General features: G+C 47.3%; 1 protein-coding gene across 2 annotated transcripts in view; it reads left to right on the top strand.

Moving 5' to 3' along the window:
- Positions 1 to 1301: 1301 nt before the first annotated feature.
- Rps6ka2 (ribosomal protein S6 kinase A2) overlaps positions 1302 to 11233 on the top strand; it is a 281111-nt gene continuing 271179 nt past the window's right edge. For both annotated transcript variants that reach the window (XM_076926602.1, XM_076926604.1), the window contains exons 1-2: positions 1302 to 1700; positions 5479 to 5538. In XM_076926602.1, the coding sequence (XP_076782717.1) occupies positions 1638 to 1700; positions 5479 to 5538 (123 nt within the window). In that variant the 5' untranslated portion in view covers positions 1302 to 1637. The remainder of the gene's footprint in view (positions 1701 to 5478; positions 5539 to 11233) is intronic.

Raw genomic sequence — 11233 nt, 5'->3', positions numbered from 1 at the left:
CCAGGAAGTGTCCAGTGTCACAACGAATAACATCACTGTTATTTTTATCCCAAGGAGAATGAATGTTTAAGGTCCTCACTGGCCTCATTTTTTGAAAGAAGAAATATGAAGTGCCTATTGTAAACCCAACCAGTCTTGACCTCCTCTGTTAACGTCACATTTTGTTGCAAAATGTGAAGTATGCAATACCTGGGCCTCTTTCCTTCCTTACTAAGTTGCATTTCTTGGTGATTTCATAGAGATGAAAGGGACATGATAATGTTCTGAACCAGGGAGCCATCGCCCTAGATGTTCTCCAAGATAAGGGCACACAAATGAAAATGGTTGTTCTCAGAGCAAGGTTAAACTGCATTCGTCTTGAACACTGTTCCCCAAGAGTAGGAACCAAATGTGTCTAGGCTCAGTACGGAGAGATGAACGCATCCTCTCCTGTGAGCGTTTCTTATTCAAGTCAGAGATGGAGGAGACCAAAGCAGCACCTGTAGGGAATCAGGGGTAGGAGGTGTACCCTGAAACACACTCCCTCCTCAGAAACTAAGTTTCTCCACTTCAGACAGATATGTCAGGGCTCCCTCTCTTTCATGTCATATATGTTCCTGGGTACTTTGCTTCTCTTTGAACCATTTCTCATCTGTGAAATGGGAGTGAAACACCCAGGTTGGGTGGAAAAATCAAATGAGATAATGTGTCCGGTACATAGTGAGTTTTAGAGTAACAACTGTTTGTGTCCCTCAACCTCCCTGCCCTGTCCTCCACAGATCCTGCTGGGGTTTCAACAGCCTGGACTCTGCTCTCTCCTGCAGAGAGGAAAGGGATGCCATTCTTAATGTTCCTGCAGCTAGTCTTGTCTTCCTGGTTAAGCAGGAAAAGTAAGGTCAAAGATTGGTACCATCCCACCAGGCTCCTACAGCCTGTGTGGGCACTTCTTTCTCCTGGCTGTCCCCAGCCCAATGCCTGACCAACGTGGTTGGTTGAGGACAGCAGGGAGCCTCTGCACCAAGCTACCTCAGGCATCAGTGCAACCCTCAACGCGGGTACTGGAAACCCTGATGTCGAGGGGGGGGCGTCTCTGCACCTCCAGCCTCAGCAGAACTCCTGGCAGGGGTGGTGGTGTAGCGTCCCAGGCAGTGTCGCAGAGGTGGGGGGGGAGGGGCAGAGCCTGAGCTCCAGTCCTCCTCCCTCCCTGGCCCTCGGTGGTTGCTAAGCAGTTTCTATGGCAGCAGCATCCTCAGACTCAACTTTAACCCTCATTTAGAGCCAATTAAGGTAAAATAGTGAGGGGCGGGAGCGGAGTGGCAACGTAACTGGGAGGCAGGGAAGCACTTGGAGGCTGCGAGCAAAGCTTTTACTCTGTCTGACGCGCAGGCACAGACACCCAGACGCAGCTGCAGTCTCCTCGCCTCGCTGCAGCCTGCCGAGCCTGCTGAGCAGCCGCACTGAGGACCTCGGGACTCTTTCCAGCAGGGAGATCCTCCGATCCGATCCGATCCGGTGTGTCTTTCCCACTCTGTCTGCTCCAGCCTGGCCTGCTGCCCCAGCCCCTGACATCCTGTCAGGCCGATTCTCTGGCTGCTTGGTGTTTATTTACTTTCTTACTATCAACACTTGATTGGAAGAAAGGGAAAGTTAAAAAAAAAATGCCCATTGCACAGTTGCTGGAACTATGGAAGAAGATCGAGGTGGAACCCATGGAGATAGAGGTGAGTACAGGGTAGGGATGCTTGCACTTTCTCACGGTGCCCTCTGGACTGTAACAAATGGGCTCCGCTCGATCGGTGGGGGAAATGCGGTTATTAAAGGGGCGGCTGGCATAGCAGAGATGTGAATGTTCTGCATACTTGTTTCACATACGTGGCCACGTAAATATTTCCGTTTGTGTGCCTGTGGCAGCGTGTGGGGTTAGTGCATTCATGAAAGGAGCTGAAGTCTAGCATTGTTGCCCACCGCCAGTCTTCAGCATGCCTCATGCAGTGTGTCTTGTGCCCTGAAGTACTCCTTTTGTCAACTAGTTGGCACCAGTTTGCTTTGCTTTCAACAAGTGGCTCATGGTCTAGATCCCCATTTGCTGCAGAGACCAACTAGCTGTGCTAAAAGGAACAGGAGGTAGAGAGAGCCCTGTCCTAACAGCTATGAGTTTAAGTGGAGGGGGCCGCTAGAAGGGAGAGGGGAGGAAACCCATGTCTTAGTGCTGGGGCCACAGTGAGGAGGCTACTGCTGACTGTCCTGGGGCGGTAGACACCTCTGTTGCCAGGTATCCCATTTGCTCGATTTGGGCTCCACATGAGCACTAGATGTATTTCTGAGAGGAAAGTTTTCCGAACTTGTTAAGATTGACGGCCTTTTTAGATATACCTGTACTGTGTCAAGAGCAACTGAAGTGGAGATTTAAAATGGCTAATTTTTATAGGCTCCTAAATATCGCAGTCCAAGGTCCAGCATGGCATTTATGAATTCCGTGCTGACTGCTTTGCATCTCATGACGTGGAGACATTTACATAAATACAGCTTTAAACTGAATGGAAGATTCTACTTTAGAAGACAGATTATTTGGCATTTTATGTCAAAGACTTTCTAAGCAGACAAATTCCCATAAAAATACTTGGAATAAGGCTTGCAAGTGGGTGAAGGTTGTGCTGTCAAGCTTGATGACGTGTGTTCCTAAACTCACATGGTTATAAGAATTGACCCCTGAAAGTTGCCCTCTGACCTACTCTCTCTCTCTCTCTCTCTTTCTCTCTCTCTCTCTCTCTCCCTCCCCCCCTCTCTCACACACACACACACACACGCATGCACGCATGTATGCATGCACACACACAGACACACAGACAGACAGACAGACACATGGAGACAGAGACTGACAGACAAAAAGACAGACTAAATAAATAGTGCAAATTGTTTTAAGTGCTTGGAATAGGTGTTGGTATTACACGGGAGAAGAGCCTTTCACAGACTGTGTGGTGCACCTTGTAGCTAGAGCAGTCTGTGTGTTGGTGCAAGGCTGTTACCGTGGTGAGCAAGGGTGACACTTGGTGTGGCCACTGCTGTTTACTCTGCTGGTACCTGAGTGGAAGTTCCAGCCTTAGAGTCAAAGGCAAAGCTACACACTCCCCAGCCAACCACTCTTTTCTTGAAAGATATTTGATGCTTCTAAATTTTCTCCTAACAAAGGAGCCAATGATGAGGGCAGGCGTCCTTATCTCCTGTAGCCGACCCCACTGCTTATGCTCTGTGATCCAGCTGCTTGGCTTTGTGAACACAGAGCTCTTTTGGGGAGAACTGGATGGTGGGGAGAGGCAGGCATGCAGGCAACGTTGGGTGCTGCTGGAATTCTGGGTCTGGTGCTATCACCAGGACAGAGACTCCTGAGAGCAGCATGTGTTTAAACTATTTCTGAAGTTGATTAGAAATAGATTAGCCACAGGCAGATGAATTTTACTATAAAAATAGGTCATGACCCAAGAAAACTTGCAAATCCAAAATCTTGAAACAGAGATGGCACCTGTACTGTCCTGCTGCCCAGCAAGAGAGATTGTGGTTTCTGTGGTGAATCTGTCTGATACTATGAGGAGATCCAGATGCACTAGACAGTCTTGAGAGAAGACCTTTCCTCGGCTTTCTGGGTTAGTTTTTCACAATAGCAGACTTGGTGTATGCAGAGTCAGGATGGGCATTACATTGTCAGTAATCCGGAACCAGGAAAAACCAGAGTCCTTTCCACAGAAGGGTCACAACTGAACTACTGGATTATAATACTTCCAGCTCTTGAGGAAGCTTCATGTCAAGTGTGAAGTCCCTGGGTCTCAGCACATTGAAGCTTACTTTATTGTCTTATGTCACCCATGTTTTATGACCTATGCTACTAAAATAACTCATAGGTCAAGAAGATGGGCAGAGGTGGGTGGAACACATGTAGAGTCTGACGTCCTTGCACGGGTGGGAACATCTGTGGAATACATTCAACGCCACTGGCTAGAAATCAGTGTTCCTGGATTCTCCTTTTAGGCTGACATCACTTTATACTTGGTTCTCCTCTTCCTCCATTGCGCTCATGTCCACAGTCCTACGAAACCTAGGCTCTGAGACCCACTGAAGTAGAACACGGTGCATTCTCTACAAAACCCACCTTCACTCCAGCGTATAAAACAGGAGACCCACTGACTATCTAAGGAGACTAACTGCGGTGCTATGAATTGATTTGGGGTATTTTGAATGGCATTATATCCATGACTAGGGTAAGAAAACATGCCAATTAAAAACTGGAGATTCCAGAGAAGCTCTGAAGAATTTAGTGTGAAGGGGAAGCCATGGTGTTCTGTGAGCTGTACTCACCGGCTAGAGGCACTCGCCAGAATCAGGACTCCAGGGTACCCGTTCTCAGCGGGGTTTCACTGGCCACAGCCTTGCTCCAGAGACAAGGGGTGACAAGAGAGCCAGTGTGTGAAGTCACCTGTGAGGCTTAGGTGACTCATTTTAATCTCATTTTTGTAGGAGCAAGTACCAGTTTTCTGGGATGTCACAGTATGTTGGAGAAAGCAAAGTCCCGGTTTTCAAACACTACACATCTGCCATGATTCCCTGGTGACTCAGAGCCAAGCTAGAGTGATTTTTAACCCAGCACGGTTGTCAGCGGCTAAACCGGGTCATCAGAGACCACTAGAGCTGGTGATAGGTGGGAAAAGTTTCACTGAGTTCTTCCCAAATCTCAAGGTAGTAGGGGTTGTCACCTTTCTGACGTTACATGTGAAGAGACTGAGGTCACCTGAGCAGTTCTCCACACTGTGGCACAGTAACAGAGATGCAGCTGTGCCACTCCTGATTAAGCCCCAGGCTACACAGAAGCATTTGACACCTTTGTGAGCCCAGAGCTTTACTGTCTGTGACTTAATCAGTTCTTCCGAGCTGGGCTTGGTGGCATACACCCATCATCCCAAAACCCCGGAGACAAAAGGTGGGAAGACTGCCTGCCAGGAGACCAGACATGATTATATATCAAATTCCAGGCTGCCAGGGTTGATACAAGATAATCTATTTTTTTTTTTAAAGCAAAGCCACAACTACCCAGTTTCTATTTCAGAATTAACCAGAGATTTGCTCCATTCAAATAGGAATGATTACAGATCCCCCGACTGCCTGTCTGTGCATCCTCACCATACTGATGCTCAAGCATCGTGTGGGCTCATGCCTCCTGCCTCTTGCTGGCTGAAGGCTGTGTAAATGTCTTCTTTGGACTGTTCTGGAAGTTATACACTCTTCATTGATTCCGCAGTTGGTGACTTTAGACACGCATACCCACTGTCTGCGTGTAAAACTCTGGTCTCCAGGACAAAACACTCCATAGGTAGAGGTACAGGTGCAAAGGGACCAGAGTGCAGGCAGCACCACCTACCGAACTAGTTATACTGGGGCTGGTTTCATACATGAAGCCACTGACACAAATTTGGAGACGCTAACCATATTACCCTGTGTCTTTGTTGCCAGACTACTGAAGAGGAAGTCAGCCTGGACGTAGAGCCCACCCCAGAAGATGCCACAGAAGAAGTAACTATATCTTGTTTTTTTTTTTTTTTTTTTCTTTTTTAAATAATCTGTTTGTGGGAGATTTGGACCAGAAGGTAGACTAGAGAGAGACCTGGACGTTTAAAGTAAACGAGCAGTCATTTTAGTAGATATGTGGCTATCTGCCAATGTGAGCATGCATATGCACACGCATGCGTTGTGTGAGTAGTATGTCACTGTGTCCCTCAAAAGAAACAGCTTAACCCAGGGAGGACAAATACAAGCCAAGGGAGCCTTGGTTTTGGAAGAGCAGTGGGCTTGCTATTGACAGTTAAGACTGGTGTAAAAATACTGGCAGAAGTACAGGAGTGTAGGAAATGAGCCTGCCTGCTGAGAATTATGTAACATAGCTCTTAGAAGGCTTTGTAAGTGTGCAAGCAAGCCCCAGGATCCTGGCAGGTGGATCCTTCGGTGGGAATTTCCTCTCCAGAGGCATGGGAGAAGATGAGGGTCCCAACAAGGAGAGTTGAGGGGGCAGTGCCGAGGTCAGTGAAGAGTGGGGTAGGAGATGAGGCTGGAAGCAAAGAAGAGGTGTGGGGCATCCCCGGATGTTGAGGTGAAATGAAACTCTGAAAGCAAGAAGACCACAGGCTGTTCCATCTGTGCATCATCTGGCTTCTATGCTTCACAGGAGCCTGTTATCCAGCCAGGCAGATGGGCATTGGCTTAGATGCAGTGACAGTGTCCCAGAAAACACTGTTGACATAGAGGGTGAGTTTGTACAAGAGTATAACTGCCGGAAAGACACTGGACAGTAGGGGCTTAATTCCAAAGCTGAGTTGAAGTTGAAGCAAAAGCAGTCTAGATAAGCAACTTTGTATCCAACACTTAGAAAAGGAATTCTGTCAATGGTGGGTGGAACTGCGGAAGGATGGCAAACCCTTGGGTCTGTCAGTGTACTCAGCCGGGGCCACTGGGAACCACAGAAGGTGTCAAATCCACAGCTCTGTCAACTGTAGCTGCATGGGAGAACTGCATTGTTGGGCATTGCCAGCCTGCTCACAGATGAGAACTGTCTTTGCTGCATCCTAAGCTACACATGGGGACACATGCCAGTGCAAATGTCTGCCTGGTGTCCCCAGGTCTCAGGATCACATGAAGCAGCTTGTGAGGAAAAAATGTCATTAATCTGCTTCACCTTTGCCTCACCCCTCTTCCCCTCTGTCTCAGTGTTTTGGAACTCAGTTCTGAAGTGACATGACTGAGTTTTGGATAAAATATCAGCTTGGCTGTGAACCCTGCCTTTCTCTGGATAGCAGGCCACAAAAGCAGAGAGAGCTTAACGAAACATGAACTAGGTACTTTCCTAAAAAGATGCTCATTTGACTGGACCTTTGCCAAGTTGTGGGGCCCCCAGGACCCATCAGACCTCAGCTATCACTTTAACACTGCCTTGACACATTCTGGCGGGAGCCATGCTTTCCTGGAGCCTTCAGTGTGTTCACACAGCACAGAAGGCAAAGGTTAGGCGACCCCCTTCAGCCTGCTCTTTGCAGGAGCCAGTGTGAGCTTTCTTTCTGAGATGTCACAATGCATTAGAGAGAGGAAAGGAGTTGGCTTCTGGGGACAGACTCTGTGTCACTCTCTGTGTAGCTGTGGCTGACTGCTTGTTCTGTAACCTCACGTGGCGTAGTAAGATTGGGTGTCAGAATGTGTTAGCTCATTTGAGCTGTTATAACGAAATAGTGGCATCTCAGTGGCTCTTAAATGACAGATCCTGTCTCCAGGTTCTGAGGCCAGTGATCCTCCTGCCTCGGTTTCCTTGGAGCTGGGATTATAGCCATGTGCCACACACACAGACCCACAGTACTTCTTATGAGAATCTAGACATGAATCTGCAAATATCGCAATAGGAACATTTTGCTTTTGTGCGAGTTGTTTTGGGTAGTGGAATATGGGGTCGTGGAAATTATTTCTTGATGGTTACCTTGAGTAGGTGATAGGAAATCAGAATTCTTAAATCTTTAGTAAATAAAGGAGAGCTCCAAACACAGTGTAGGGGTAATCACAGGATCATAATGCTGACACTCAGGGGGGACTGACAGTGACTGGAGAAGTCACCTATTTGCTCAATAATTCTGATTGATGACCCTGGAAAGCAGTGAGTAGCTTTTCCATTGTCCTTGCAGAGTGTGACATTTGGATGTCTTCCAAAGTTGGCTTCTGTTTGCAAGAATCAAGTAAATCTCTACCCATCCTTCTTGGCCTTGAGAGGACAAACTGTAAGGTTTTCTAAAGTAAAGGACTCTTATGACTCAGGCGATGTAAGGAAATTTGATGGCCACAAGCTAAGTTCCAAAAGTTTCATCTTTGCCAGTGAGCATGTGACAATAAAAAGTCATCTTACTTAGGAAGAAATAACCATTCAAATAGTAACTATGGGTGAAGCACCATGCTTGCTCTAGAGACCACTGGAGGGACATTGCACGGTTCCACCTTGGGATGACCTTAATACAGGTGGCTGCTTCAAAAAAATTTTTTTTTGATATGGTGTCTCACTATGTAACCTTGCAACTCACTGTGTAGTCCAGGCTGGTCTCAGATTTACAGAGGACAGCCTGTTTCTGTCTCCTAAGGGTTGGAATAAAAGGTATGCACCAACATACCTGGCCTTCATTTTATTTTTAATAACGTGTGTGCATGTGTGTCTGTATGGGGGTTTGTTCATGTGAGTGAAGTTTTCCCAGAGGCCAGAAGACAGAGGGAGGGCTTCAGATGCTTTGGAGATGGAGTTACAGGCAGTTGGGAGCTATCCAGAGTGCTGGAAACCTACTTCTGGTTCTAAGAGCAGCATGTACCCTTAACTGCCAGGTCAATTCCCTTGTCCCAGGTGGCTTTTGAAAATGGAGACTTTCGCTTGCCTTTTAAAATATAGAACCTGTTGGATATTTCATGTCTAAATATCTCCCTGTATAATCTTTGTCTAGCTGTGTCTGGTGCCATGGCTCTGCCCAAAAGGAACCCCAGGGAAGTTCTAACATAAAGAGTGGAAATAGGTCAAGAAGCCTGCTTCTGAGTTTGAGAGTTAACACAACATGGTTTCCCTTCACTGCTGTCCTTTCTAGGGAAAGTGGGTTCCATGCAGGGAGTTTGTGTTTTCAATTCCTAGGAGGGAAGCCTTACTCTGATTCCATTTGATACGCACAAAACAGGTATCTATTATATTCTAAACAATAGCAATGAGCCAGCAGGTTCTCTGTGAATCATTTCTCTGAGGGTGTATCTCAGGGGCTCAGCATAGGGCAGACTGCAGTCTCAGAAGGAAGCAGATGCAACAGCTTGTGGACTTGACAAGGCGCCTGCAGAGTAGCTCTGAGGCTCTCTTGTTTCCTTTTGAAGATTGTGTTGTGAACAACCTGGAATGCTGGAAAGTTATGGTGTGCTAGAAAATTTTTTTCTTCCTTTTTAAAAATATTTTTATTGGATATTTATGTATTTACATTTCAAATGTTATCCCCTTTCCCAGTTCATCCCCCAGAACCCCTCATCCCATCCCTCTGCTTCTATGAAGGTGTTCCCCCTCCCACCTACCCACTCCCACCTCACTGCCCTGGCATTCCCTTACTGGAGAATTGAGCCTTCACAGGACCAAGGGCCTCTCCTCCTATTGATGCCAGACAAGGCCATCCTCTGCTACATATGCGGCTGGAGCCATGGGTCGCTTCATGTGTACTCTTTGGTTGGTGGTTTAGTTCCTAGAAAATTTAAAGTTTAATGCAGACAACAAATGTTTGCTCGTCTGAGAAACTCCTGTGAAGAGTGAGGGGGCCTTGAGGAAGTCTCCACTGACTGCATGTGCTTTGTCTTTCAGTGTTAACTGGACACATTTATTTATCCTTGGTCCAGAGGCAACTGTCATCTCATTGACTGGGAAGCATCTTTTGGCATTGTATGTCACCCACCACAATGACATGCATTCAGCGACGGTGCCTTTTTCCATCAGTGTGGGAGATGAGATGTCAGGGATGGAGCCATGGATAGAATAGACCCTGTGCCAGTCAGTACCCCCTGGGCCCTAGACAGGGAGGAGGGCAACGTGGGACAATGGAGTGGGGAGAGCTGGCCTGGGGGCCACTTGTGTATAGATGCTTCATATATCTTCTAAGGGCCACACCACACGGGGCTCCGGTGCTGTTTGTCAGCTTTAGGCACTGGTGTTTCCAGATGCTTAGATGGTTTTTAGGTAAGCTTTTAGTGTATGTAAAAAATGCTGGCACAGTCACAGAGCGTGTTTTAAAAGGGCTTAGGTTCCAGGGCTATGCTTCTTAATCACCATAGAGAACAGTTTCCTGTCTTGACGACTTTAGATCCAAGGAAACCGTGAGAATGTTATGAGATTTCACGTTACTTCTTGCGACTGTGGCGGTTTCCCCTCCCCCACCTTTGCTGGCAAGCACAGGAAGTGTCTGTAATGAGTGGGTAGTGAGGATGCCAGCTTCAGTCTGTAGGAGAGAGCTGCAGGAACACTTCTCAGGCAGAGCTCTGGCTGGCAGAAGACTGCTGCCCAGAGACAGCTAGGAAGCTGAGGCAGGCAGCACCAGTTCAGAGGCTGGGGGAGATTCTGGAGCTGGACACATGGCCCCCTTTCAAGGTGTCACCGGGGTTTTGTGGGCAGATCATTGATGAGCTCCTGAGCACTGTCTGCAGAACAGTGACTGGCTCAGTGATGAGGTCGTGCGAAGGAGACAGGGGCAGGAGACACCAGGGGGAATGAGCAAGCCAAAGGGCATCATCAGAGCTCTGGACATGGTCCTAGCACCCGTGGGAGAGGAGCAAGAAAGACCTGCCCTGTGCAGGCATGTGCGAAGCCAGCACATTGCCTATCCTTTCTCTGGAATCTGTAAACAGTGAGATTTCCTTTCCCCTTCAAGAAAATTAAGGGAGAAAAAAAAAAAAAAAACAAACAAACAAAAAAAAAACACCTCAACGGGTTTGAATAGAAATGAGACAAGATGAATAATGAGGCTCAGGAACTAATAAAGCAATTAAGAGCGATGCGATTACAGCTTAAAGAGATAGTTAATAGGCTTGAGAGATTAATAAGACACACTCGCAAGTCCTGCTCATTATGTTACACAGTCAGTTCAGGCGTCTGTGGGATCTCCAGGATCAGTTCCAGTGACTGCCCCAGTCTCTGGGTTTGCAGGTCTTACAGTTAGATGTCAGTTACCCAGACCCCATAGAAAATTGTAGCACACAGTGCTTCTTGGAAAAAAGAAAAACTTGGCCAAGCTACAGAGTCTCCTCAATTCAAGTTATTGTGGGCACACATAAGTGACAATGACTCCTTGGAGCACAAACATGAATTGAGGCAAAGACAAGGGGCCATATATGAACATGCAACAAAAACTGAGAGTTGCACTTACAGGGTTTTTTTTTTTTTTTTTTTGCAAGAATTCAAAGAACACAAAGCCCCCAGCTCTTGTCACTCACGACATATGTCCTCAGGCATCTGTCCCCTGGGCAAGTGTCCCTTGGGCATTTGTCCCTAGGCTGTCCTTTCTCATTTGAGTGCTGTTGCCCACCTAGGATGGACAAATAGAGGTGGCTTGTAACCCTGTTCAGCCTGACATCATCATCTTTCTGCTTTTAGAGCAGGCTAGACATTGTACAATTCCCAGAATGGACACAGAGGGGACGTGCAGCCAGTAACCAGGGCTCTCAGACTGAGGGAGGG

The sequence above is a fragment of the Arvicanthis niloticus genome, chromosome 28, assembly GCF_011762505.2.
Source record: "Arvicanthis niloticus isolate mArvNil1 chromosome 28, mArvNil1.pat.X, whole genome shotgun sequence".
NCBI classification, from domain to species: Eukaryota; Metazoa; Chordata; class Mammalia; order Rodentia; family Muridae; genus Arvicanthis; species Arvicanthis niloticus.
The sequence above is the reverse complement of the archived record's forward strand: the minus strand, read 5'-3'. Positions and strand labels throughout refer to the sequence as shown.